Source organism: Hyperolius riggenbachi, chromosome 1 (assembly GCF_040937935.1).
Source record: "Hyperolius riggenbachi isolate aHypRig1 chromosome 1, aHypRig1.pri, whole genome shotgun sequence".
NCBI lineage: Eukaryota > Metazoa > Chordata > Amphibia > Anura > Hyperoliidae > Hyperolius > Hyperolius riggenbachi.
This window is the reverse complement of record NC_090646.1, coordinates 495,367,474-495,394,435: the sequence shown is the minus strand read 5'-3', so window position 1 is coordinate 495,394,435 and position 26,962 is coordinate 495,367,474. Positions and strand designations below refer to the sequence as shown.

Here is a 26,962-nt window from a genome sequence, read left to right as displayed (position 1 = left end):
ACTGTACAGCTGTAGTTTAGTGTTGAATATTGCAAAGAGGGATCCGGCTCAGGAACGGAGGGTTGGTAGAAGATTGGGGACCATCCAAAGGCACCCCCTACTGAAGCATTTAACGCTCTTAGTCACAGCTCCTCCCCCTTCTTCTAGTGCAGATATTTTCCTGAATGTCCAACACACTGGATAATTAGATCTCTAATATCAGTAAAAAGTGAATTGATTAGATATGTTTGAGGGGGATAGATGTCCAGCATAGTCATTCAGAGCGATTTAATCAGCTGGAAAAATCTTTACATGTGTGCCTAGCTTTACTTAGATTCAAATGGGTAGTGGGAAGTCTGGCTTTTAGAATGTTAGGATGCTTATAAAAGCTTAATCGGCTTTCAGTTATTTTACATTTTTACGTTATTTCTGGAAAACTCTAGTTTCACCCTTAGTAAACCGTGATGTTCAGATAAATGTCTGCAAGGAAACCATGTTAGGCCTATTAAAATAAAACTACAAAGGTGTGATGTGTTTTCTGAAAGAATAAGCTGTAAAATAAAGGAATTTCTATAAATAACATATGAACTATACTACAGAATTTTAACCAATTTGGAACTCTGAATGTGGTTACATAAATTGTTAAACTCCTTACAAATGTCATGAGTACAGATGTCCTAGGATGGACAATCTGCATGCGGCACCACTACTCAGTAGTGATACCCAACAGGCAATGGTGCCAAGCTTGACTGCTGTACCCCAAGTTAGGATTTAGCATTAAAGAGAATCTGTATTGTTAAAATCGCACAAAAGTAAACATACCAGTGCGTTAGGGGACATCTCCTATTACCCTCTGTCACAATTTCGCCGCTCCTCGCCGCATTAAAAGTGGTTAAAAACAGTTTTTAAAAGTTTGTTTATAAACAAACAAAATGGCCACCAAAACAGGAAGTAGGTTGATGTACAGCATGTCCACACATAGAAAATACATCCATACACAAGCAAGCTGTATACACCCTTCCTTTTGTATCTCAAGAGATCATTGTGTGTTTCTTTCCCCCTTCTGCTCTCATGCACTGAAGTTTCAGGCTGCTCTTTTCTTCTTGCAAACAGCTTTGTCCTTGTCTGTAATCCTCAGTATGTGAAAGCCCAGCCAGCTCAGAGGACGATTTATCCAGCTTGTAAAAGATAAGAGAGCAGAGAGAAGCTGCACTAATCTAAATAACACACAGGCAGTGTGCATAGAGAGGCCTGGAAGGGTGAGTTCATAGCAGAACCACAACACTGAAGAACTTGGCAGCCTTCCAGACACAGACTGACAAGTCTGACAAGTGAAAGATACATTGATTTATTACAGTGACTGTTATAGTAGAAAGTGCTGCAGTAAGCCAGAACACATTAGAATAGCTTTTGGAACTTGTAGGATGATAAAAAACAGGATGCAATTTTTGTTACGGAGTCTCTTTAAAGGACAACTGAAGTAAGAGGGATATGGAGGCTGCCATATTTCTTTCCTTTTAAAGTGGACCCAAATTAAAAATACAAGATTTCATAAATAAAATCTATTTTCTAAATTATAGTAATAAATAGCAGCCTTTTTTCAGCTGCATGATGACAAATATAAAATATTTTACATTTATTGGAGGAACCCCTCCCTTCCTTTTACATTGCCAGGACAGAATCCGGCAGACTGGTGGAAGAGATAAAAAAAAAAAAAAACACAGGCTGCTACTGATGTCACAGGGGAGGTGATCTCATCTTGTGTGAGATTTCACGTAGACGACGCCCCTGTGAGGGAGGGTAGCTGATGACAAACGCACCCATAATCTAATGCTGGGGATACACGGTACATTTCTGTACAGTGTATCGACCAGCTGATCCGGCCATCTGATAATATTCAGCTGGTCCGATCAAGCTGCTCGACTCCCGCCCACTCGATCCCCGCCGGCGGACAACGGCGTAGAATCGAGCGCTGATCAGGAAGCGCCGGTGAAGACGAGCGGTAACAGATACGCGTGGACGAGCGGGGATGCGGCTGGGGTCGATCCAGTGGCTAATCGGCCGCCGGATTGACCCGTGTATTCCCAGCATTAAAACCCCTACTAAGCTCAAAAGTAATGGCTGCCACTGGTATAACCCTAGTTATGAAAAGAGAAGGGTGAAAAGCATGCACTGAAATGCTCATAGGCTTGAAGGAGTGTTTATTTATCTTTGTATGTGTCAGAGTGGTGCAACTAAATATTTTGAATTTAAAAAAATGTTTGGTTTGGGTTCGCTTTAAGCAATACCAATTGCCTGGCTGTTCCTATTCCAAATCTATTCCTGCTCAGGGCCTTGGAGTCAGAGTTGAGGAGTCAGAGCAGTTTTAGGTACCTGTAGTCTGAGTCGGTGGTTTCATAAACTGAGGAGTTCGATGATTTTTGTACAGACTCCACAGCCCTGGTTCTGCTGATCCTTTTCCCTTGATTCCTTTCAGCCATAGTTCCTGAACCAGTATATGCAGAACAGGGGTTTCTAACATTATTGTCAGATTTGACAAGATTAGCTGCATGTTTGTCTGCAGTAGTGTATGAATCACACCAGAAACAAATAGATCAGCAGGGCTGCCAGGCAACTGGTATTGTTTAACCTGCTGGGGACCTGCTGTCTAACACCCGCCCCCCCCTTAAGGACCAGGCCATTTTACATGCGAGCGGCTTCCAGCAGCTAGGGTAAGCAGATTATGCCCATTTGGAGATCTGGCATGCTGAATCACTAAACCATGTCAGGGTGTGGAGGGACATCTGTAAACTTGCTAGATTATAGGATGATGCAATGCCGAGCAGCCACGTTGGCTGAGGTCCCTCTAGTGTGTTTACAAGGCTTTTGTAACAAGCCTGGAGCTTCGAAGTGTAGGGAAGTTGGCATTCTTGTTCCATAACTCGGTAGTGAATGATGACAGCTCACTTCAGCTGTGACAGTTGTCATACTGAGCCATCATTGAGCCCTTCCAGAACAGACTGATTGTTAATCTTAGCTGTGGTTATAGGGTCAGTGGATGGTTCTGTGTCACACAGACCGCATAGAGAGGGAGCTTGCAATTAATAACCTTGTTAGACCAAAAATAAAATGGAGTTCTGGTCTATCTAACAATTGGTTTAAAGATCTGCAGAGTTTTGTTGGGAAGATCACTGGTTTCAGAATAAATTGCTTATAAAGGATCACCCCAGGCTTGTTTTTGGATGATTGAGTTTGATAGATAATTTTATTTTAATTTAAATAAAATGGAAGTTTGGTCTATGTAGCTGTCTTACCAGCATCTGGTAATTGGCTTGCAGCTAAATGATCCTTCATGTCACTTTGTAATATCGCTTAGGGATACCTCAGTTTTTTTATTTCGTTTTTTAAAGTTAGAAACATTAGTTACTAGTTCCATAATTGTCGATTTTTTTTTTTCCCTTCATTCTGCGCGGGGAAATGGCACACAGAATATAGTTAAAGAGTAACTGTCAGGCTGCAGAAGCTAATTTAAACCTCTATTCTCCTGTGTTAAACAGTTTAGAAGGAAGCTCAAAAGCCATTAGTGAAGATAAACATTTCAGTTACCTTTGATGTGTGCTTATCTTAGTCTGTTATAGACCCATAAAGACGCAAGCCGCAGCTAAACTGCAAAGCATTCTGGGGCCCTCCCCTCGGCTGCTAATGAGACGGTACAGGAGCTTCTAATCAGTCCATCGCGAAACACTGATAAATCTCGGGGCAGAGTTTCACTGCAGGAGTCAGCTATTGTTCCTAGCCACATGGCTCATTAATATTCACTGCACACCGTGTTGTTCAAGAACCAGCTTATCTGTGATCAGAAGCAGGCAGGACATGACGACAGATTTGGCTTCACAAACATGGAGCCTGCCATGAGCTGTCAGGAGCATCTATCTCTGCATATACTATATACAAATTCTGTGAAATCCAAAGGTGGACAGTGAAATGCATATGTAATGTAAGTACAGCCAATCTTTAGCTACTGATATATGTGTTTATTTTCTCTGAGACCCTATACCTAACAGCTCCTCTTTAAATGTACCAATATTCTACTATCCTTTACTGTGTTAATTGTCGATAGAATATTGGTAAATGTTAACCTTCCTACGCAAACCCTCTTCCTGACACCTAACCGTTAACCATGCCCCTCCTGTGCAAAACCCCCTACCTGACAACTAAGCTTAACCATCCACCCTTCATGCAAAACCCTCTTCCTGGCACCTAACCTTTACCATCCTGCCTGCACGCTAACCCCCTTCCTTACGCCCATGCACCCTGTTTCACAAATACTGGTGCAAGTAGCTTGTGCAATTCTGGCATATTTTTGATTGTGATGAAATGACAACCTGATTGCTGAACCTGACAACCTGATTATTGAATATGTGGGGTGCACCTAGTGACAAAGCAGTAGGAAGCCCAGCTGGCGTTCAGAGATACATACATTAAATTAAGTGAATATATTGAAAGGATAATTTAGGCAGTTACCTTATATTACATAGAAATGGTAAGATTGGATGAAAAAATTGTACCATGTATGGCCTCCATTACTTTTTTATTGCAGAGATTAATCCTCATGTCCCCAGCTCCTTAGTACGCAGCCAGTAATCGGCCGCAAAAGAGAAGTTGCAGTGCACGCTGGGGCGGGGGGAGATTCTGCACAGACACAGCTAGTTCAGCCTGATTGGCTGCAGCCTGTGTCACTCTCACTCCTTTTCCTCTCATCGGCTGCCTCCCATGACTGTCTTTGTCTGCCCCCTCCCCACGCTCCAGGCCGACAGGCATCTCAGCCGATTCATGAGGGCAGTGGCTGCCACCACTGCAGCGCATCCATGGGGACCGGATTCCCTGCATTTACAATCAATGCTTGCTATTGGTGTGGGGAGGAGGTGGGAGTAAGGGAGGAAATGATCTCACCATTGGCTTCAGCTGGAGGGAGTAAAGATGGCCTCTGCCAGCGAACAGAATTCTCTCTATTTAGCTTTTTTTTATTTTATAAAGTTCACTGAAATCAACACTTGGACCGTGCATTCGTGCAATATACATGTTATGTAAGTAGAGCTAGTATTTATCTACCGTATTTTTCGGACTATAAGACTCACTTTTTCTCCCCCAAAAATGGGGGGAAAAGTTAGTGCGTCTTGTAGTCCGTATGCTACATATTTGGACCTGCGCCTGTAACTCTATCCCCGTGTCTACTATGTCTGCATTTCTATAGCCCTCCCGATGTCTGCATTTACCCATGTTTGCGATGTACTGTGTCCCCAGTGTGTTTGCGTGTCCCCAGTGTGTTTGCGTGTCCCCAGTGTCACATACGAGCAGTTGCCACATATTCAGCAGGCTGTCCCCGGTTTCCCAAATACATACTTGTCTCGCAGCTTTGATCATCATGCTGTCTGCCGGTACCGCTGTAGCTTGAATCAATCAGGAAGTCCTGGACATCTTTGCAGAGAATTCCACCAATCCGGCGGGAGCGCAGGCCTCAACCGCCAATCACGCTGTGCACTGCTCGCCCGATGGTGTTGAGGGCGGGACCGACTCTCCGTCATTGGGGCCAATCACAGCGCCCCCCCGCCTGATTGGTGCATCGCTCGAGCAGTGCGCAGCGTGATTGGCGGTTGAGGCCAGCGCTCCTGCCGGATTGGTGGATTTCTCTGCAAAGATGTCCAGGACTTCCTGATTGATACAAGTTGCAGCGGTACCGGCGGACAGCGCGATGATCAAAGCTGCGAGACAGGTATGCATTTGGGAAACCGGGGACAGCCTGCTGAATATGTGGCAACTGGGGACACGCAAACACACTGGGGACAAGCAAACACACTGTCTGCCGGACATGGAGACACCAGTGGACACAGGGGGTGAGGACACAAGGGGGACAGAGGACACAGAGGGACATAGGTGAACACAGGGGGACACAAGACAGGTATGTATTTGGGAAACCGGGGACAGCCTGCTGCTGAAGTAGTGTAGGTGCTTACACCAGACACACAGACCAGAACACGCAGACACCGGGAAAATCGAGTACACGCAGATACTGGGTCATAGGGAGACAGGCAGACACTGTGGGGCACAGGGATGTCAAACACTGGGACAATGGGGATAGAAAACACTGGAGGAAACAGTGGACAAGGGGACAGAGGAAGGGGGACAGAGCACAGGGCATCGGACACCAGGACAGAGGGCACAGAGGGACATAGGTGAACACAGGGGGACACAAGAAGTACAAGAAAGACCTAAAGGGGGGTATAATAATTCGGGGAAGGAAGGTTCATAAGACGCCCCTGCACCATGGACGCACCAGATTTAGTATATATTTTTTTCCCTTGGTTTTTGTCCTCTAAACCTAGGTGCGTCTTATAATCCTGAGCGTCTTATAGTCCGAAAAATACGGTATTTATATATGCTGTTTTTTTATCTGGCATAGTATGGCTGACAGCTCCTCTTTCAGCTAGTTCAGTGACAGTTGATAAAGAAATCCAGTGAAGAGATCCTCTCAATTAACAAGTCTTAATCGATTTTGAGAAAAATGTGTCACATGTCTGATCAGCCACGGTGGGAAATCCCATTTGTTTGATAACATTTATTTATTAAAAAAAGATAATGGCCACCGTTAAAGTAGGCATACAGTATTCAATAATTGGAATGCAATAGTTGCTATGAAAACCCAAAAATTAAACCTGTATAAACTTGTTTGAGTTTCCTGTGAGAAGGAATCTTAACTACCTGTTTTTGTTACTGAAAAAAAAAGAAAAAAGAAAATTTTAAATAAAATATTTAAAGATAAAAAATGAAGGACCCATTGATAAGTGTTTGATGGTTTTGCTCATAACCATTGAACAGGAAACTCTTGATTTTTAGGAGGCTGAGTTATCTTGCCGTAGTGTGAGTAATGCAGAATATATATATATATATATATATATATATATATATATATATATATATATATATATATATATATATATATATATATATATTAATTCTAAAGGAATCTATTCCTACCATACACAGCACATCGATTTGTGATCGATTTCAGCATTTGAGCATGCAGCATTGCACTGGTTGATGCCTTGCAGCGCTATGTCTGTCAATCTATCAGCGCTCGAGTATTTGATCAATTTTTTTGAATCTGGAGGGAATAAAATGGGAAAACCGGTGTGTGTGTGTGTAGGCACCTTTAACCTATCCTCTCAGTATTTTACCTTTTTTATTTTTACCTTTGACCTATAACTGGGATGCGCATATTGCTCAGTTGTTTAGTTAAAGATAATCTAAGCCCCTATTCGCAAATCATGAGTTGCTGCAGCACGGGGTCTGTCAGCGGACTCCATACCACTTGGCACAGAAATGGGGATTAACAAATTCTATTAGATATGGAAGGATTTCTCCAATTCCATCTTCTGCTGAGTGTATTTATAACCCAGATGAAGCTTTTTTTCCCATCTCTGCCTTTAGGGCAAATACCTCGTAGTTCAGAGGGCTGAGCTTCTGGCCAGAGTGCTGGCACTGTCACTTTGAGTTTTCCTGACGAGTTGGGCCCAGCTTTACAGTTCCTCTCCACATTCAGCTGAGACCAGCAGCTTCTATTCTTTGTGCTCTGTGATGTGAGAAAGTGGGTTTGCCACGCTTCATCTGAGTCCCTCCCAAACTGAGGCCGTTTACGGAAACATGGCCACGTTTTTGTTAAAAGGATGTTTGGTAGAGAATTTGGCACGATAGATCTGTAGCTGTTGACCTAGAATAGAGATTTGTGGCAGAACCTCTAACCCTTTGCTGGAAGATTCAGGAAGATTTAACATGTGTTCCTCACCTCTGGAATACCTTTATCTGCCGTCATTGAAATGTCTTCTAGCAGCCCCTGGTCTCGCTGCTCATCTGACATTTCATGATAAATGAGTCACATTTTCAAGGGGCACGAGTGATGATTAGTTTAAACTGAAACATTAATTCATGACTACGCTGGGAGATAATCGATGGATTTCCACCAAATATGATGTGCCACTGGAAATATGATTTAATCATTAGTTTATGCAGTGTGCTGCATAGGGCAAATAAACACAGGCATATTTGTGGGGATGACAGAGAAAATAATTACCAGTAATATATGCAGCTTGTCTCACAGCTACTATATCTCAGCTGAGGTGGAGAAATTCCATTTTTCTTTTAGTATAAACATAGGCATCGGGTTAAACGGTATGGTATAAATCAATAATAAGTGTTTTTCCTTTTTTTCTTTTTTACTTTAGAAGATTTAGAACTGATGGGGAAATATTGTTTAAAGGGATACTGTAGGGGGGTCGGGGGAAAATGAGCTGAACTTACCCGGGGCTTCTAATGGTCCCCCGCAGACATCCTGTGTTGGCGCAGCCACTCCCCAATGCTCCAGCCCCGCCTCCCGTTCACTTCTGGAATTTCTGACTTTAAAGTCAGAAAACCACTGCGCCTGCACGCCCGTGTCCTCGCTCCCGCTGATGTCACCAGGAGTGTACTGCGCAGACAGACCATACTGGGCCTGCGCTGTGCGCTCTTGATGACATCAGCGGGATCAGCAACGCAGGCGCAGTGGTTTTCTGACTTTAAAGTCAGAAATTCCAGAAGTGAACCGGAGGCGGGGCCGGAGCATCGGTGAGCGGCTGCGCGGGCACAGGATGTCTGCGGGGGACCATTAGAAGCCCCGGGTAAGTTCAGCTCATTTTCCCCCGACCCACCTACGGTATCCCTTTAATATCACGGGTGTACTTTTGTTTAGAGCATCACCTGTTGTTTTATGTCTATTTACACATTTTCAGAGATTGTCATGCAAGACAATTTTTGATGATGATTATTCTGATGATTATTGTGTATTTATAAAGCGCCAACATCTCCCATAGCGCTGTACATAGTACCAAACAAAATAGTGGGGAACATGTTCAAAACTCTCTACGATCAGCACACTCAGCAGTACAAATACATACATAGCTGATGTGTGCTTTGATCTATTCGGGTGAAAGTTTTGCATTGACTTACACACCTACATCCTTTGCTTTCCAATGTCACCTGTACTGTTCCATGGAGGGGGAGGAGGTGCCCCAGCATTTGGCCACTTGGCAGACTGCTGTAGCAGTAACGGATGTTAGGAGATAGATGGGAAAGATGTGGTCATTTTTATTACTTGATAAGCTTCTAATAACCAGTACTATAAACCAAAGATCATATGCATTTTATGAGATGAAGGTGGGTTGAGAACTAAGCCAAAGAAAATATATCGGATCAAGCCCTTTTAAAATCTTTCTGCCACATGTCTCATTAACACTCAAAAAAGTAATCAAAATTGTCAGTGTACGCTCTTTTTTTTGGGAAGATCCAAAAATCCTCATCTCTTCTTTTTCTTGTGTATAGATGCAGCATTTGAATTAAATAGGTCAATGTTTACTTGTTAATAGTAGCTGGTAATTAGTTCCTTTTTCACAAATCTCACATAGAACTGTATAAAACTGTATGCATATTCTCTACACATAGAGCCTATGATGATCCTCTGGAGTCAGAACTGATTGAAGAGAGAATCCCTTATCTCCACAGCGGCTATGCAGCACCACTGGCTCAGCCAGAGAGAGGAAGTCTGGCCAGCATAGATCGCCTGGGAAAGCGCTCTCCATCCATTGACAGCATCCGCAAAGACCCTCGCTGGAGAGATCCTGATTTGCCTGAAGTCATTGCTATGCTTAATCATCCTATTGACCCAGTCAAGTCGAATGCAGCTGCTTACCTGCAGCACTTATGTTACGAAAATGACAAAATAAAGAAAGATGTGAGACAGCTTAAAGGAATTCCTATCCTTGTGGGATTATTGGACCACCCTAAACCTGAAGTCCATCGTAAAGCCTGTGGAGCCCTACGCAACATCTCTTTTGGAAAAGATAATGAAAATAAAGTTGCCATTAAGAATTGTGATGGGATTCCTGCTTTAATTCGACTTTTGAGGAAGACAAATGACATGGAAGTCAGGGAACTCATAACAGGTGAGCTTCTGCGATTATTGAACTATATTAGTAAAATCAATGATGGTCAGGTCTGCTGGAAGCTCATGGTTGGCATTAGGTGGGAGGTATTTTAACACTCAACGGGGTCGTAGCAGACCAATGTATGGATTGCAAAATGTTTAACCTCCTTGCCGTTATGATTATTTCCAGATTTAGGGTCTAAAAGCCGTGCAATTTTTTCACAAGCTTTTAGACCATAAAAACAAGACTAGAAACGTACCACAGAGAGATTTGCAGCAACTCCTGCATGCAACTTACTCAGGCCCTGGGTTACCGCTCTGAGCTGCAGATTTCCGTCCCGAGCCCAGCTCAGGATTACCACGAAGGGGGTAATTCAATTGTAGTCCCATTTAGATGAGGAATTTTTGTAATTCTGTTTTTGTTTTTTTTTTATTTGGTTTAGCAAAATGTCTAGCTGCAGGTCTATGCATCTGATAACGATAAGCATTTAATATACGATTAAATGAATTGTGTATATAAAAAAGTTATTTTTGCAAAAAATAAAAAGGAAAATGCCTGTTGCACGAGTTCATACTGAATCAGCAACCTACAGCTGGTTTGTTCATAATTTCAGCCTGAACCACTCTCCCTTTTAGAGACATGACATGAAGGGTAGGGAGTGATTTATGTGTCGGCTGAAGCCATGCCCCAGTCAATTAACAGGAGACGTGGCTTTAGACTGCACGTGTATTTAAAAAACCCTCTGCAGTTTTTAGCATCGCGTATGTGCGAAAGCGTATTTTAACAATACGCTTCCTCACACATCTATTGCCCAAAAGGAAGTGAGTGTCACTTCCTGTTTGGCCAGATGCCAGACGGGGGTTACCGCGTACCGACGCTGTAATCCCAGAAGGCCTGTTTTTGATGGTGCGGTGGCTGCACCACACCACCAATCTGCAGTGCGAAACCAGCCTGACTGGGAAGGTAGAGTAAGGAGGTAGTTAGAAGTTTCTGAGGCTTTATGAACTGTTTCAGCAGGCATTCCCCTTTATTTGTGAAGATGTAGTTTTGCAACGTAGTTACAAAACTTCTTCACTCATAATGAATCTGAAATGATTAATAAATGCATCTAAAAGAAACAGTTTCTGAAGTTGAACAAAGCACTCAGCATAAATAAGTACTTGTTTGCTATGACAGGATGAGGACCCCTCAAAATTGAGCTTACAGTCTAGGAGTTGCTGGTAGAAACATGGCATAAAGTAGGAAGGGGAAATGGCACTGTGAGCACTTGTAGGAGACTTGAATTCAGGAGGTTTTTTCCTTAAATGTGTTAAAAGTAAGAGCAAACCGAAAGAGAAGAGGGATGTTATTCCAAAGAGTGAGACTTGTCCGAGGAAAGTTTTTGAGCTGTATGTGGGAAGAAGTTATGTAACAAAAAGCGTCATTAAAGGAGTGGAAAAAGAGTATTTAGGATAGTTTTTGTGTGCAAGGTCAGAAATATATGAAATGGCACAGGAGCAGCAGAATTGTTTACAGGCAAAATTGGATTCTGAGGTGAAAATAAAGCTAGAGGAATATCCTATAGGAGGATGTTGTGGTAAGAGACGCAAGAGATAGAGAAGATGTTGCACAGATTGAAGTGGGAGGTTCGAGAGGTCTTCTGGATATGGGGAGTGAGTTAAAGTGCAGATTCAAAGGGAGATGATTCTAGGGGAAGAAAGGACGTTGTGTGCAGAGTGCAGGTTCTGGTTTGGAAGCAGCAGATGTGGCGCAAGAAGAGAGGCAATGGGGTTAATTGGCTGAGTTCACTATAAACTGGAGCGATGCAAATCAAGCTTAGAAAATATTTCTAATTCTTTGCTTCCAGCTCAAGCCTAAAAGCTAATCTGTTAATGCATCACCTCAGATCCCTGGGTAAAGCTATTCACATTATGTGTAAGCCCTTATTGAAATTAATGGCTCTGTAAATTGTTGTATGTGTTCTAGAGGCGGCAATAGTGAGACACAGAGGCATGTGATTATGCACAGAACATGCCTCTGTGTCTTCTTAAAAGACAGCTGTAGTGAAAAGATTATGGAGGCTGCCCTTTTTATTTCCTAATAAACAATACCAGTTGCCTAGCAGCCCTGCTGATCTATTTGGCTGTAGTAGTGTGTGAATTACACCAGAAACAAGCATGCAGCTAATCTCGTCAGATCTGACAATAATGTCAAACACCTGATCTGCTGTATGCTTGTTCAGGGGCTGTGGCTAAAAGTATTAGAGGCAGAGGATCAGCAGGATAGCCAGGCAACTGGTATTGCTTAAAAGGAAATAAACATGGCAGCCTCCATATCCCTTTCACTTCAGTTGTCCTTTAAGATTTAAAATAACCGCCTCGGGTTCTCTATAAAGGGAACCTGAAGTGAGAAATATATGGAAGCTGACATATTTATTTCCTTTTAAACCATGCATTTTGCCTGTCTGCCCTGCTGATTCTCTGCCCCTAATGCTTTTAGACATAGACCCTGAACAAGCATGCCAATCAGGTGTTTGGCCTGGTGCACACCAGAGGAGTTTTTCTGAGCGTTTTGAGTTTTTAAATCTGCTGCTAATGTTATCCTATGTGTCTGTGCACACTGGAGCAATGAGGTTTTGTAAAAAACCCCATAGCATTACATTGGGAAGAGCTTTTGAAACCTCTAAAAGCTCTTCCCAATGTAATGCTATGAGATTTTTTACAAAACCTCATTGCTCCAGTGTGCACAGACACATAGGATAACATTAGCAGCAGATTTAAAAACTCACTCAAAACGCTCAGAAAAACTCCTCTGGTGTGTTCCAGGCCTTTCTGATTGAAGTCTGACTGAATTAGATGCATGCTTGTTTCAGGTGTGTGATTCATACAATGCTCATGCCAGAAAGATTGGCAGGATGCCAGGCAACTCTTGTTGTTTAAAATTAAATTTCACTCTTATTTCAGGTTCCCTTTTAATAGTTATTTTTTTCAGATACTTTTAGTTTTTGGATTTGGTTAGAACTAGTCAGAACCAATTTTTGGCTTTACTGCTGTCTCAGTGCCCCACTGGTGAGATTGATTTCATCTCTGGTCTGTGGGAACCCTGTGATATCCATGGCTTTAACATGAACCACCTTTCTGGTCCCAGGGAGAGAAAATGGCCAGCAAATTAAGTTTGATGTGTTTTTATTTATTTATTTTTTAACTGTTCTCCGCTCTATAAAAATGGTATTTGTTTTTTCCAACCCTTTTGGAAAGATGTATTGACTTTCTGATGGGAACTAAGGTATTTTTTTCCAGATGAAGACATAGCTATAAAAATCTAATAATTTCTAAACATTTCCTCAAATATCCAAAGCTAAAGTTGATGCTTTTCCTTTGGGTGAGCTCTAAGCATTCTTTGTGCTGGCTGCTCTGCAAAATCTGTCTGTTGCCTGAAATGGAAACTAAAGAACCGTAGCTAAGTTTTTGGGTACTTATCCGTTAGCTGGGCGCATCCGGCAGGTGGCGCTGTTGTTGCTAATTTCAATCACAAAACTGTGAATGTAAACGCCGGATGCGCCCGGCTAAACCGTATGTAATGTGCCCGGCTAACTGAATGTAAACGCCGTAGGTGGTAACAATATGCATATTAAAGAAGAGAGTTAATTAAATGACAGACAGTCTCGTATAGAGCCCTGGGGGGGGAAAGGGGACATGCGTGTCCCCCCAGAGTCGTTCGTCGCGGCAGGGAATCCTGCTTGTTTTATTGCGATGAACGACTCTGGGGAGACACGAGTCCCCTCCCCAGGGCTCTATACGAAAGAGGGCAAGGGGGGAGGAGAGCGAGACACGAAGCAAGTCGGCGGCTTGATCGGTCGCATTGGCGCCGGTGTAATGTCAGAATGGGCAACCCGGAAGCAGCCTTTCTCACTGAGTATGACGCATGCTCAGTGGGAAGTTAGACATAATTTACCTGAAATATCTCAGCTTCCGCACCACGTACACTCCCGATATTTTCAGGGGAGGGAGGGGACCCCCAGATCTAGCTCTGTGCCGAATTGCAGCCCCCTAGCCCCGCTAGTTCCCGAGATAGGTTTGCTGCAATCAGTCTCGGGAACCAGCGGGGCTCGGGGGCTGCAATTCGGCACAGAGCTAGATCTGGGGGTCCCCTCCCTCCCCTGAAAATTACGGGTGTGTACGTGGTGTGAAAGCGGAGATATTTAGTACATTTTACGTGGCTGCGTAATTTAATGGGACACAGGCTCCTACTGCGCATGCGCGGCTGCCCATTCTGCTTGGCTGCCCATTCTGACACTACACCGGCTTATTTGTCATTTAATTAACTCTCTTAATTAACACCTACGGCGTTTACATTCAGTTAGCCGGGCACATTACATACAGTTTAGCCGGGCACATCCGGCGTTTACATTCACAGTTTTGTGATTGAAATTAGCAACAACAGCGCCACCTGCCGGATGCGCCCGGCTAACGGATATGTACCAGTTTTTGCTTTTATACAGGGTGTTATATATGTGTTTGTTTTTCTTAGTTGTTTACACTGTAGATTACAAATCTGTCATCATGTTTGGGGGCGCCCAAGAGTAGTCGAGTAGTATATATTGTAAGAAAGGTATACGGTAAGAGAATATTAGAAATAAGTTTCATGGATACTGTGTTCTCAAAAAACCCTACATTTATTATGCACCAAGGACAATGTGTTTCACAGCAAGAGCCACTTAATCGGGTCAAATAAAAGTGCCTTGAAGTGAAAAAAAACCTTATGATTTAATGAACTGTATGTGTAGTATGGATAATTAATAGAACATTAGTAGCAAAGAAAAGTCTAAAATTATTTTCAGTTATATATAATTTTTTATAATGTTGCAGCATTCTCTGATATTTGCAGTTTCAAACTACACTCTCCATTTTTAACTATGAAACAGAGCAGATGACCCTTTAAACTACCCTGCAGTAATTTCTTGTCTGGGATGTTCTTTCATTGTTTCTTTGAGGGCATATTCACAGTGGGACGTTGTGTTTTAATGCAACATTGAAGTCGCAACGCATCAGCGTTTAGAGGTAACGCACTGCAAGCAGTGAGTTACCTTAACGCAACATTTTTCAATGCAACGTTAACGTCGCACTGTGAATGTCCCATGAGATTATCACTGCAGTGCGGTAAGTCTTATAACGCAGCTCCGCAATGTGCCACCGTGAATGCGACCTCATGTATAAGTGCTTCAGAAAATAGCACTGCTCTCAGACTAAATTAGTCAGAGAGCTCAGAGAAGCTCTTTTGCATAGATAACAAGTGAAGTTTCTCGTCTCTTCCTGTACTAGAAACTATGTGAGACTTATATCTGTATTACTAATGTTCTATTTCTTAGTTGTACTACATATACAAATCCTTATCATATGTTTTTATTTTCTTCAGATTTCCTTTTAAAAGGATTAAACCGCAAAACTCAGGGCCAGTGGCAATAAGAATCAGTGATAGAAAAAAAATACAATATAATTCATATACAATATATAACAACAGAAGCTAAAGCAGAGAAAATAAACAAAGGCCATTGAAATTGGATAGTCTGTATTCTGTGAGGCTAAGTTCACAGTTGACATTGTGTTTTAGGTGGGACGTTAAGGTCGCACCGCAGGTAGTAACGCAAAAGCATAATGTTTTACGTTATGCTATATTGCGTTGCGTTTAGCTGTCATTTCACTGCGACCTTAACGTCGCATCAAATGCGCCATTATCGTGGCATCCTGATGCGCCCAAAATGGCACATGCGTTAGGTTTTTTTTTATTAAAAACCAAATCCACTGAGCATGTGCAAACACAGCAACGCAGCCCATAACGTGCCAAATGCACTGCAAGGACTACTTTCACAGAACGTGCTGCGTTACAGTATAACACAACGCATGCACTGTGAATGTAGCATTGACTTTGCATTGCAGTGCGTTTCTACACGTTAGAAAGGGCTATAACGCGCGACTTTAAAGTTGCACTGTGAACCTACCCTCAGGCAGGAGACTAAAGAGTAAAAGGGTGAGTCTCCCATAAGTATGAGAGAAATCCCCCAGTCCTGGGCCAGTAAGTCCTACCCTAGGTATAGGCCAATCAGAACGTATTTCAAATAGCACCATGAGTAGCAAAGTGTATAAGATTAAGCATAGACGTGGGTATAACCATTTTGTATAAGCATATTTGTATATATTCATATAGCCTACAGACACATCCATATATATTATAATTATCATTTTGTATGTAAAAAAAAAAAAAATCTGTCTATTGCCTGAAATGGAAACTAAAAAACTGTAGCTAAATGCTTGCGATATACATGGTGTTATATATGTGTTTGTTTTTTCTTAGTTGTTTACACTATAGATGACAATCTGTCATCATATTCTGGTGTCAAACACAGTTGCCCTATAATGACATGAATGCTCAGCTCGGCAGCTAAAGCCCAGGGTGTGATTTGAATGTCTGAAGATGCTGTGGTGCATTAATCTGCGTTCTTTCTAGAGACATAAATATTCTACTTATCCTTTCATCTGAAATTTGGAAGCTCTTTTGTTTTGCTTCTTCTACGATTGCTGCTGTAAGTGAACTAATTTCCTCCCTCTGTGGTCTTCCCTCTCATGCTTGAAATATCTGAAGCCTGGCTGGTTGTGTAGTTTCTTGGCATAAATCTACAAGGTTAGTACGTTTTTGAATGGCAGCCGCACTGCACATTCAGGAATCTGGCAAGAGTCTGACACCCTGGACTGCTTTTATAAGCTGAAGTGAATATGGCAGTCTATTTCGTAGGGAGGGCCCAGGTGTCTGGGTGAAAATGGCAAGAAGCCCTCCCAGACGCTTAAAAAAACAAACATGACTTTTTTTCTCCCTCTCTTTAGCTTTTCCATCCAGCATAGTACTGCTCAGTATTGTGAAACGCCAGCCTCACAAAGGAACCAAGTGGAATGTTGACCTAAATTTCATAACTTATATTTTGTGGCCTAGCCAAAAAGTTGTAACTTAAAGTTTGGTTAAATATATTGTTTCTCTGAGCTCAGAAAGGCTTTTACACTGCCAACGTCAATCTTTGATTTTCTCTGTAGACTCTTGAGGGGTGGATTATGCAAGGCTTCCTTCCTCAAGTATTATGTTCTTCAGTAATATGAGGATAACAAACAGAGGCGCCAAGAGTTAAAGTAAATGTGACCCCCCCCCCCAAATAAAGTGGGAAGGCACTGGATCCTATAGAGCAGGGGTGCCCACAGTTTTTCGGCTTGCGAGCTTCTTTGAAATTTGCCATGACCAAGAGATCTACCAGCACAGGTAGCTAGGGATTGGTGCCCAGTATAGGAGGCTAAGTATAGGTGCACAGTATATTAATTACTTTCCTCCTTCCAGCTCCAGGGGTGGTGTCTGCGGCTCCTCCTTCTTCAAGGAGGGCAGACGAGCGAGCTGGCGGCCAAAAGAGTGGGCGTTGGGTCCGGGGAGTGGTGTGGATAACAAACTTGGCCGCGTCCCATCACATTCTGCTGCTGGAGCTGCTCGCGGACAATTGGGGATGGAGTGGGGAGATGCACGGCTGAAAGGGGAGAAGGCCCCTCCCTTTCAACCACGCATCTTCTCTCTCATCCCTTCCCTGATTGGCGATTGGCCACGAGCAGCACCAGCAGCAGAATGTGATTAGATGTGGCCAAAATCTACAGCTGCCGTCAGCAACATTTGCTTGGACGCAGCCATGCGGCCGTGATCTATCCAGCATTCGGTCATGATCAACCTGTTGGGCACCCCTGTTATAGATCCTTCCCTCTCCTCTCTCGCTATCTTTGTTCCAACACCGTCACCCCCATTGCATGTATTTAACTACCTAGTTGACCACACCTTTGGGAATCCCTGAAAGGCTTTGGAAGCATTCATGTCCCCAAATGCATCCGACGATGGGCGGCTTCGTACTTTGCATGCACGAGAGAGCACTCATGTGCAGTACAGAGCGCCCAAATTCAGAAGCACTCGGGGGGCATGTGTGCTTCCGAGGGCTCCTGGAGGCAGCAAAATCGAATGATGTACAGCGCTAGAATGGAGACGTGTGATTCAGACACTACTTATGCCAGAAAGATCAGCAGGATGCTAGGCAACTGGTATTGTTAAAATGGAAATAAATATGGCAGCCTCCATATCCTTCACTCTTCAGGTATGCTTTAAGTTTGCTATACAGAGTATTGCCATGTCAATAGTTTTCATGCAGATCTTATTGGTGCGATTGAGTGGGTATGATGCCTTTTCAGTTTGCTTAAATATATTGTTTTAAAATAGCTGGCCAATAACTTTGATAAAATCTACCAGTAATCTATTAACAGCAGCCAAAATCTGCTGCAGCAATAAAAAAAAATAGTGGGAAAGGGGAAAATTAAGCAGCACAATTCTAATAGATTACAGTTATTATTGTTTGGGACATAGACCTAAATGGCACATACTGTATTTTTCGGGCCATAAGACACACGGGGCACAGAGGAGGTCACCGGAAAGGAGGAGGACACAGACACAAGGGGCACAGGGGAGGACACCGGAATGGAGGAGGACACAGATAGACACAAGGGGCACAGAGGAGGACACCGGAATGGAGGAAGACACAGATACACATGGAGGACACAGGTGGCTATAAGAGAACGACCGAGGACACAGATGGCTACAGGAGGACCCTAAGGGCAAAGAGGAGGGCACATTGGGATACAAAAGGGACTCAAGGAGAACATTGGGCACAAGAGGGGGACATAATGATAGGTGGGAGAATATCTACAAGACGCTCCTGGACTCCTTAGGTTTGGTAGATTTTATTTCCCTGGTTTTTGTCCTCTAAATCTGTGTGTCCTATGGTCAGGAGTGTCTTATGGTCCCAAAAATATGGTATATGTCTATAAACAAGAAAGTGTCAAGCCACCTAGCAATTTTCAAAAGATAATTCATTCAAAATTGGGGACCATATAAAGCATGTACACTAAGCACCATGTGTTAGATCAATTTTCAACATATTAACAATGCTTTTAACCCTTAAAATAGCAGCACTTAAACACTGCAGCACACAAACCTGTCTAGGTGTGCACATCACATCTGACCTGCAGCATGTAAAGAGCATGTAAGAAAAATCGGATGCAGGTCAAATTCTGCAGCTTGGTGAATTAGTCTCAAGGACTTGACACACATTCTTAGAACATTCTTAATCTCCTGTAGTTAGGAGGACTTGAATATACATACGCCGGATAAAGCTTAACATATACATGGTCCAGTATTGGCAACCTAATAATTGTACATTAGGCAATGAATAGATTTTTCAGCAGTAAAGGTGGCCCCCTCTGCTCTCCAGCTTAGCACAAAGATAAGAAGAAAAGACTGGCACTAGATGTCAACAGTAATGCATGGGTCCGATTCACCGGATTCCGTATTCAATGCATGCACGTGCAGCTCTGAGCAAAGCACTGTATGGGTAGCAAAAAGAAAATGGGAGGCACTGTGCTTGCAAAAAAGATATACCTTTAATCCTCGGTGGGGAGACACATCGGGGTGAACAGTGGGGGTGAGGGAGGCCTGACAGCTGTTTCGCTTAAAAACAAAGCTTCCTCAGAGGCCAAGGGAAAGAAGAATAGATTTTTCAGCAGTAAAGGTGGCCCCCTCTGCTCTCCAGCTTAGCTTTTTCCACAAAGGGAAACCTTACTAGTCACTGCAGACCAGGATTAAAGCCCCAATTCATAAGGAGAGAGGGAATGATAGTACAACCAGCAAGTCTTTCATTTGACTTCTATTTAGTTAGGTAGGGATACTATTTAGTCCAAGAACGTTTTCAGATCAGCTAAATCTGTCAGAGATGTCTTCTGACAGAGATTGCATCTCTATTTGGTGGTATAAGGGCCCCTAAAAATAATTTCTGGTGGTGCTGATGATAGTACCCGCCATCCTATCATCTAACAGAATTCATTTTTTTTGTCTTCTGTACTATTGTCATATTTCCCAGGTTTGCCAGGCATATACAGTACAATGATGTATGCTGTGATCAGTCTAGTGCAGGGGTCTCAAACTCAATTTACCCGGGGGCCGCAGGAGGCAAAGTCAGGATGAGGCTGGGCCGCATAAGGGAGTTCACGTGTCCCCGCCCAAATCGCCCCGGGGGGCAATCCGCCGGCATTTCCTGGAAGGGGCAGAGCTTTCAGCTTCAGCTCTGCCCCTCCTGACATCAATCGCGGCGGATCGCCGCCTCTGCCCGCCCCTCTCACTCTTCCTTCACAGAGAGGGGCGGGGGAGAGGCGGCGATCCATTCGGCGATTGACGTCAGGAGGGGCAGAGCTACAGCTGGAAGCTCTGCCCCTCAGCGCAGTCGTGGATGTTTGCCCGGGGGATTTGGGAGCTCTGCAGCCCTTGTTTAGCGGCGGGGATGCGGCGGATTACTTGGGAGCACTGAAGCGAACTATAAGGTAAAATGGGCAAATATAGTTCGCTTCCGTGTCGCTTTTGCCGGCAGGCAGGGCCGGTTTAAGCAACAATGGGGCCCTAGAGCAAAATAAACCTGCCCCCCCCCCAACAGATACCCTGGAACAAAAATCATCGGCATTAAGGGACCTTTTTTGCAGCTGGTATAGTCAGGGTGTGAAGCCCCAATCGGTCGGAGCTCCACATTCTGGCTACCCCAGCCTGCATGGGGGACAAGGGGTTAAAAAGTTTCAGGAGGGGGGACCCCACATAATTTTTTTTAAAAAAAATTCCCACACTCTAAACATAAAAAAAAATGGGGAAATAGGAAAAAATGCCAGGAATCTTCATACAGCCATATTGCGGCTGTATAGCGATCCCTGGCCAAAGCGCTGCGGCTGCGTATGGACCCCCTGGAAACCCTGTCTGGAAATGTATTGCTCTTTCTTTTGATACATGTAAAATTACACTACCGTTAGGTTTGCTACTAAAAGTGACATTTACCGCATTTAAAAATATACTATTTTCCTTCGAAACTTTAAAATTGATTTTCTCAAAAACTATAAGGTCTTTTTGAAAAATTGTTTTTTCCTCTTATTCCTAATGATCTCCTTAACATATCCTGCAAATTTAGGGTTTCTAGCATTTAAGGTGGATTTGCTATTAACCATTAAAGTCGGCAGGTTTTTAAATGTGTATTTTTTTTCCTTTGCAACTTTAAAATCGATTTTCTCAAAAACTATAAGGCCGATTTGAAAAAATTTTTTTTCCTCTTGTAGCCACTGGAGGCCCCTACAAGCTCTGCGGCCCTGGGGCCACAAAATATTGTATCGCGGGCCGCAAATGGCCCGCGGGCCGCGAGTTTGAGACCCCTGATTTATGGGTTATGGCTCCCTTGATCATTGCAGGTTAGAGTAATGATGATGCTGTGTGTATTGTCCTTATTTTGATGCATATATTACTATACAACAGCCATTATGGTATTATATTACAGTTTTGTTCATGCCACAGTTGTTTAGATGAAACAGTGTGCAGGAGGCCATCCATCTCTAATCTATACTATTCACTTTTGCTTCGGTGACAAATTAAGCAGATGCCGTATTGATGTAGCCGTATCACATGACTTGCAGCAAATGTCATCTTCCTAGTGTTCAATTTCACTTCCCTTGTCTATGTTATTAACCTTCTCCTGGGGGTGTCTGAGACAAACAAGATGGGAACATAAGCTGCTTGTGTCGTGTAATATTCTCTGACGTTCAGTAACAGTGGGGTTGATTTAGTAAGGCTTTCCCTTGCTAACCAAAAAATATAGTTAAACCCCATCCAGGCTTGCTGAGCCACGACTGTCGGCTGCTAGGAGGATTTTCAACTTTCACTCATTTCAGAATATTGTGGGATTTGGTGAAATGTTAGTGATTTAGACGTCACGTGTATGTACCTTGACTGAGTTGGTAATAATGCCCATACATTACTCAATATTGTATCCTGATCGACCCTCCAATTCAATAATTTTATGGTGCTACAACATGGCTGCCCATCAAATATTTTGATTTCTGGGTAAAAGTTTTTGAAGATCGATCGGACATGGCGGAATAATCTCGGCTGGATGGGGCACGCAGCAGTAACGGTTTTCGATATCTCGATGAATAGTGACCCCGCAATTTTGTGTGTCCTCCCCCTAGCCCGGCAATGGGCAAACTTGGCCCTCCAGCTGTTGAGGAGCTACAAGTCCCACAATGCATTGCAGGAGTCTGACAGCCACAGTCATGAATCATAAAGGCAAATGCATTGTGGGATTTGTAGTTCCTCAACAGCTGGAGGGCCAAGTTTGCCCATGCCTGCCCTAGCCTGTGCTCTGTGTAAGTTCTATCCTCAGCCTGACTCCTGGCCTCCTCTGTTGTCCGCCATCACTGCGAGCACTTGTTCCACGGCACATGGTACCAGCACTCTCGGTGACGCTGAACACCGGAGGAGGCCAGAAGTCTCACTGGCAGAGAGGTGAGACTTTAAAACATGGGGGGAGGCGGGGCACTTGGGGACAAGGACACTTACACTTGGGGGGTGGCCCGGCAGGTGGCAGGATGATCACCAGTAGATTTCATGCTAAAATCTATTGGAAATTGCCATGCAGTGTCTGGGCAGGCAATAGATCCCTCTCTGATTAGATCCAGATAGAGAGGGATCTATTGAATGGTCAATCTGGCCATGCATTGAGTGATTTATGGTCACCTTAAAGGAGAACTGATGCGAAAGGGATATGTAGGCTGCCATATTTCGTTTTTAACAATATGAGTTGCCTGGCAGTCCTGCTGATCCTCTGCTTATAATTGTTTTAGTCATAGACCCTGAACAAGCATGCAGCAGATCAGGTGTTCCTTACATTGTCAGATCTGACAAGTTTAGCTGCATGCTTGTTTTTGATGTTGTTCAGATATTACTGCAGCCAAATAGATCAGCAGGTCTGTCAGGCAACTGGTATTAAAAGGAAATAAATATGGCAGCCTCCATAGCCCTCTCACTTCAGTTGTCCTTTAAAGTGGATCCGAGATAAGCATTTACTCATTGCATAATTGTTTTCTTTTCATATAGTTTATAGGGCATTCCTCAAGCCAAATACTTTTTTGTTGTTATTGTTGTTTTAATACTCTAATTCCCTATAAACTAAACAAGCCTCGCCCACAGCTTCTCCAGAGTGCCTTGGCACTCTCAGACTCATGTAGCAAGGGCTTATGGGAGCTCAGTCTGGGCAGGAGGAGGAGGAGGTTACTAGTCAGAGATTTCAGAGGCAGAGGGGAGGAGAGGGGAGTGACATTTTCACAGGCTGAGGGCTGTAGATGCAGATCAGCTTGCCTGTGTGTAATGTGGCAAACATAACATGGCCGCTCTCATTGTATCACAGGAATAAATAATCATAAACTGTTGAAGCTGTTTGCATCTAAACTTTAAATAAGATGCATATATATGTTACTTGTTATAGTTTGTTTTTCATCTCGGATCCGCTTTAAAGGCAGCAGACATCTGCCACTCAGTACCAGAAGGGTGTTCAATAAGGTCTGCTGGACCACTTGCATTTTCCAATATTCTCTAGCTCAGGAGAGTCTCTGTAATTCAATCCATGCTATTTTGTTTGCCACTCTCATGGATAGCTGCTAATGTATGTAACTTTTACATAATATATGCTGTAATGCACATGACAGCTGTACGCTGTACACTTATATTGTTTGCTGCATCAGTACGCACAATGAATGAATGGAACATCTGTTCTTTGTTGATGACAATATCTGTTGTTTTACGGTAAAACCGGATAACACACATCTGAACAAATGCATTGCAACAAGCCAATTACTTCCAGTCCTCTGTTTACCCAGAGATGCAAGGTGGAATGTTTAGTAGAATGATTGTATTTAAGTATCAATGCAGTAAGGCAGTCATAAAATAGTTAATTGATGTTCGCCATGCCAGCCAATTGAATTGTTTACTCCCTTTTAAAGGTACCCTTTGGAATTTGTCTTCCTATGAGCCCTTGAAGATGGTCATTATTAACCATGGCCTCCAAACACTGACCAATGAGGTGATTATCCCTCACTCGGGCTGGGAGAATGAACCCAATGAGGACTCCAAGCCTCGGGATGCAGAATGGACTACAGTCTTTAAAAACACTTCTGGATGTCTGAGGTAAGTCAGCACTGAAAATTCAGTCATCAGGAAAACCAGAAGTTGAATACATTTTGAATTTGTTTTCTTTTTGGTGGTTTTAACACTGAGGTCTTTTCCTGGGTAGCACATCCCTTAGTTGTAATTGTGTGCCTTAATTTGTTGTTCCTATGTTATTAGACTGCTAATACCATAATGTCAATGAAATTTGGTATGTGGCCAGTGGACGCAGGCTGCTTTTTAATATAACTCCTCCTGGAGTCTGTAGAGGTTTGCTTGTCCGGAGAATTTTGGGCTTGTAACCGTTTATGAATACCAAACTCCTGATTAAATCCTTGCGCCGACCATGCTGGAGAGGTGATGCTAACTGTTAAATAAAGGAACCACTCAGTCTGCAGATAACAGGTGATGGGAGAGCTCTCCAGCAACAATGAGCTGGTGACATTTTGTTCTAAAGTTCTCTGCTCTGGCAGCAAATATTTTATTTGTGCCTTTGTTTTCATCATGTGGTATGCAGGCCACAGTGGCTTTTTATGCTGGACTGAATCAACAATGGTAAGTGTATGAAGTTACACAAAACAAGTACTCCCAACTATAGGAGTACTTGTGATTATGTTGCTGAAACACAAGGAGGAAAGGTTTGAGTCACCCCTGCAGGACCGATTCAAGCCACAATGGGGACCCGGGGTAAAATGAAGCCCACTCATACATGAGCCAACAGTGTACATTTGTATTTTTACATTTAAGCCCACGTGCAGTTCTCTCTTCCATGTGTAACATCCATGTATAGAGCACACCTCTCTTGGGCACCAGCTTCCAATTGTTGCTCCCCATTTTCAGTTTCCCTTTTCCATTTGCAGCCTCATCTTCCATTCTTGATGGCCCAGGCCTTTGTGCCCTTTCCTGAAACCATAACTGAGGCAATTCTTGTGGAACGGAGAAGGATCTTGTTTCATAGACTATATTGCTTTGGCAGACAAAATACACCTTGAGAGAGTCCATGAAAACATAAAATGTGTTTTTTGTACATAAAGCAATTACTGAAATGTTTCATTAAGGTATTACAAATGGAACACTTAAAATACACCTGAAGTGAGAGAGATACGGAGGCTGCCATATTAATTTCCTTTTAAGTAATGCATATTGCCTGGTTGTACTCCGGAACCTCTGCCTCTAATGGCCCGTACCGTACGCACTAGCTGATGTTTTCTGTCAGGGATCGGGACCTGATCCCTTGGGCAACAATGTTGGGCCGTATTATACAAACACGTGTCAGCTGTACAGCTGACAATGCATTCTGTTGCTATGTGGGGAGGCGGAGGGGCAACCGAGTGTGCACGGCATGTTATGTGACAGGTGGGGCGAGCGGCACAGACAAAGCAATTGGCCATTGCTTGGTTAAGTTTTTCTGCCGAGTGGATTTAAAAGGGAATGCTGTATTTTTCGAAATAAAAAACCCACTAATGTCTTATAATCCGAATATACTGTATTACTGCCACCGCAATATACTTACTGCAACCTGCAGCCATGCTCCTCTCCCCCCTCGTTCCGGTCCTGCAGGTCCACATGCAATCCTGTTCTCCTTCTGTAGCTTTCCGTACACTGCAGCTGCCTGCCACTGTACTGCTTCGGTCTTCCGTACTTCTTGGCCACCTACTTCCTGATTAGTGTTCCTCTGTGTGACCCCAGCGGAGCATGTGCGCCGGGAGCACGCATAACGTACAAGCACGTACATTAGGATTTCCTAAATCTGCGAACTGTATTACCTGTGAAAAAACTTTAAGTTACTAAATCCTTTTTAAAACTGAAAGTCCCTGTTTCCTGTTAGTAGACGCTTGTAATTGCTCACCACCTACTTCCTGTAACATTTGTTTATTCTGTAATAAATTAATGCTGGGAAATGTGGCCTGGTCTCCATTGTCATGCCTACGTCAAGTGTCATATAAGCAAACCTGACTCACTCAGCATCTAAATCCAGAGAAGACAGGAAGCAAGCTGTACTACAGTTCCAAGTATATGTGTCCCATTATAAGGTGTGCTGTTTGTGTTCTGCCGGTAATGCACCATGTATACCCCGATTGCTGTTAAGCCTTGTCATGTTTAATTCTGACTTTAGTTGAGCTTTACATCTGGCTGTTGGTATGGACATTTTTTCCCCCTGCAATTCATTTTGAGTGTTTTTTATTCCCTGACATATGTCTTCATCGCAACAGAGGCTCCTCCATTACATTCCCGCACAGGATAGAAAGATCTGTGCCGTCCTCATTGTCTCACATCAGTAACCACACAGAACATTTTTGCATTAGTGTCAGAATTAGATTTTCGGTTCCTCAAGTGTCATGAGATCAATAGGTTGATTCTTGGTGGCTTCTTTTTCTAGAATACCCATTGCCAACTTCATTTCTTAGAAGATATCTCACTAAATGGCTCTTTCAGAACAGCTTCACCTCAGAGAGACCCCATTTCCAGTTAGTAATGAGCACACAATGCTACACTTTACTGTTAATGTTAAGAAGCCCATTTTCACAGTAAATGACATGGCATTATGCTGTATCTGTATATGTTAACCTAAAATAGTAATCTTCAGCAAGGTCTTGTATCAGTAACACATACCTTGATATTAGCATTGAATAAATGATGGAGTGAGTTCGGAAGGTGAGGCCTACTGAGAATCCAAGATGAATTGGCCTACTTCCATGGCGTGTTGGGTTTTTAGCTGTGTTAAAACCGCTACCTTCTTTTTTCTTCCCAGAAATGCAGCTGCAAGAAATGGTAGCAGTGTGGTATTTATCTTTGTGTCTGAGGAAATAATAGAAGAATAGTCTGTTTCTCCCATAGCAACTAATTACATTTTTAATTTTCTGTGCAGTTTGGGAAAGTGAAAGAAGGGAGCCTGTTTAAAGTGAACCCGAGGTGAAAGTAAA

At 43.2% G+C, this 26,962-nt stretch overlaps 1 protein-coding gene across 20 annotated transcripts in view; it reads left to right on the top strand.

Moving 5' to 3' along the window:
• ARVCF (ARVCF delta catenin family member) overlaps positions 1 to 26,962 on the top strand; it is a 1,120,703-nt gene that overhangs the window by 998,534 nt on the left and 95,207 nt on the right. For 19 of the 20 annotated variants that reach the window (XM_068243391.1, XM_068243385.1, XM_068243392.1 and 16 more), the window contains 2 exons: positions 9,490 to 9,989; positions 23,876 to 24,059. In XM_068243391.1, coding sequence (XP_068099492.1) covers positions 9,490 to 9,989; positions 23,876 to 24,059 — 684 coding nt within the window. The remainder of the gene's footprint in view (positions 1 to 9,489; positions 9,990 to 23,875; positions 24,060 to 26,962) is intronic. The other variant, XM_068243390.1, reaches the window with a different exon arrangement.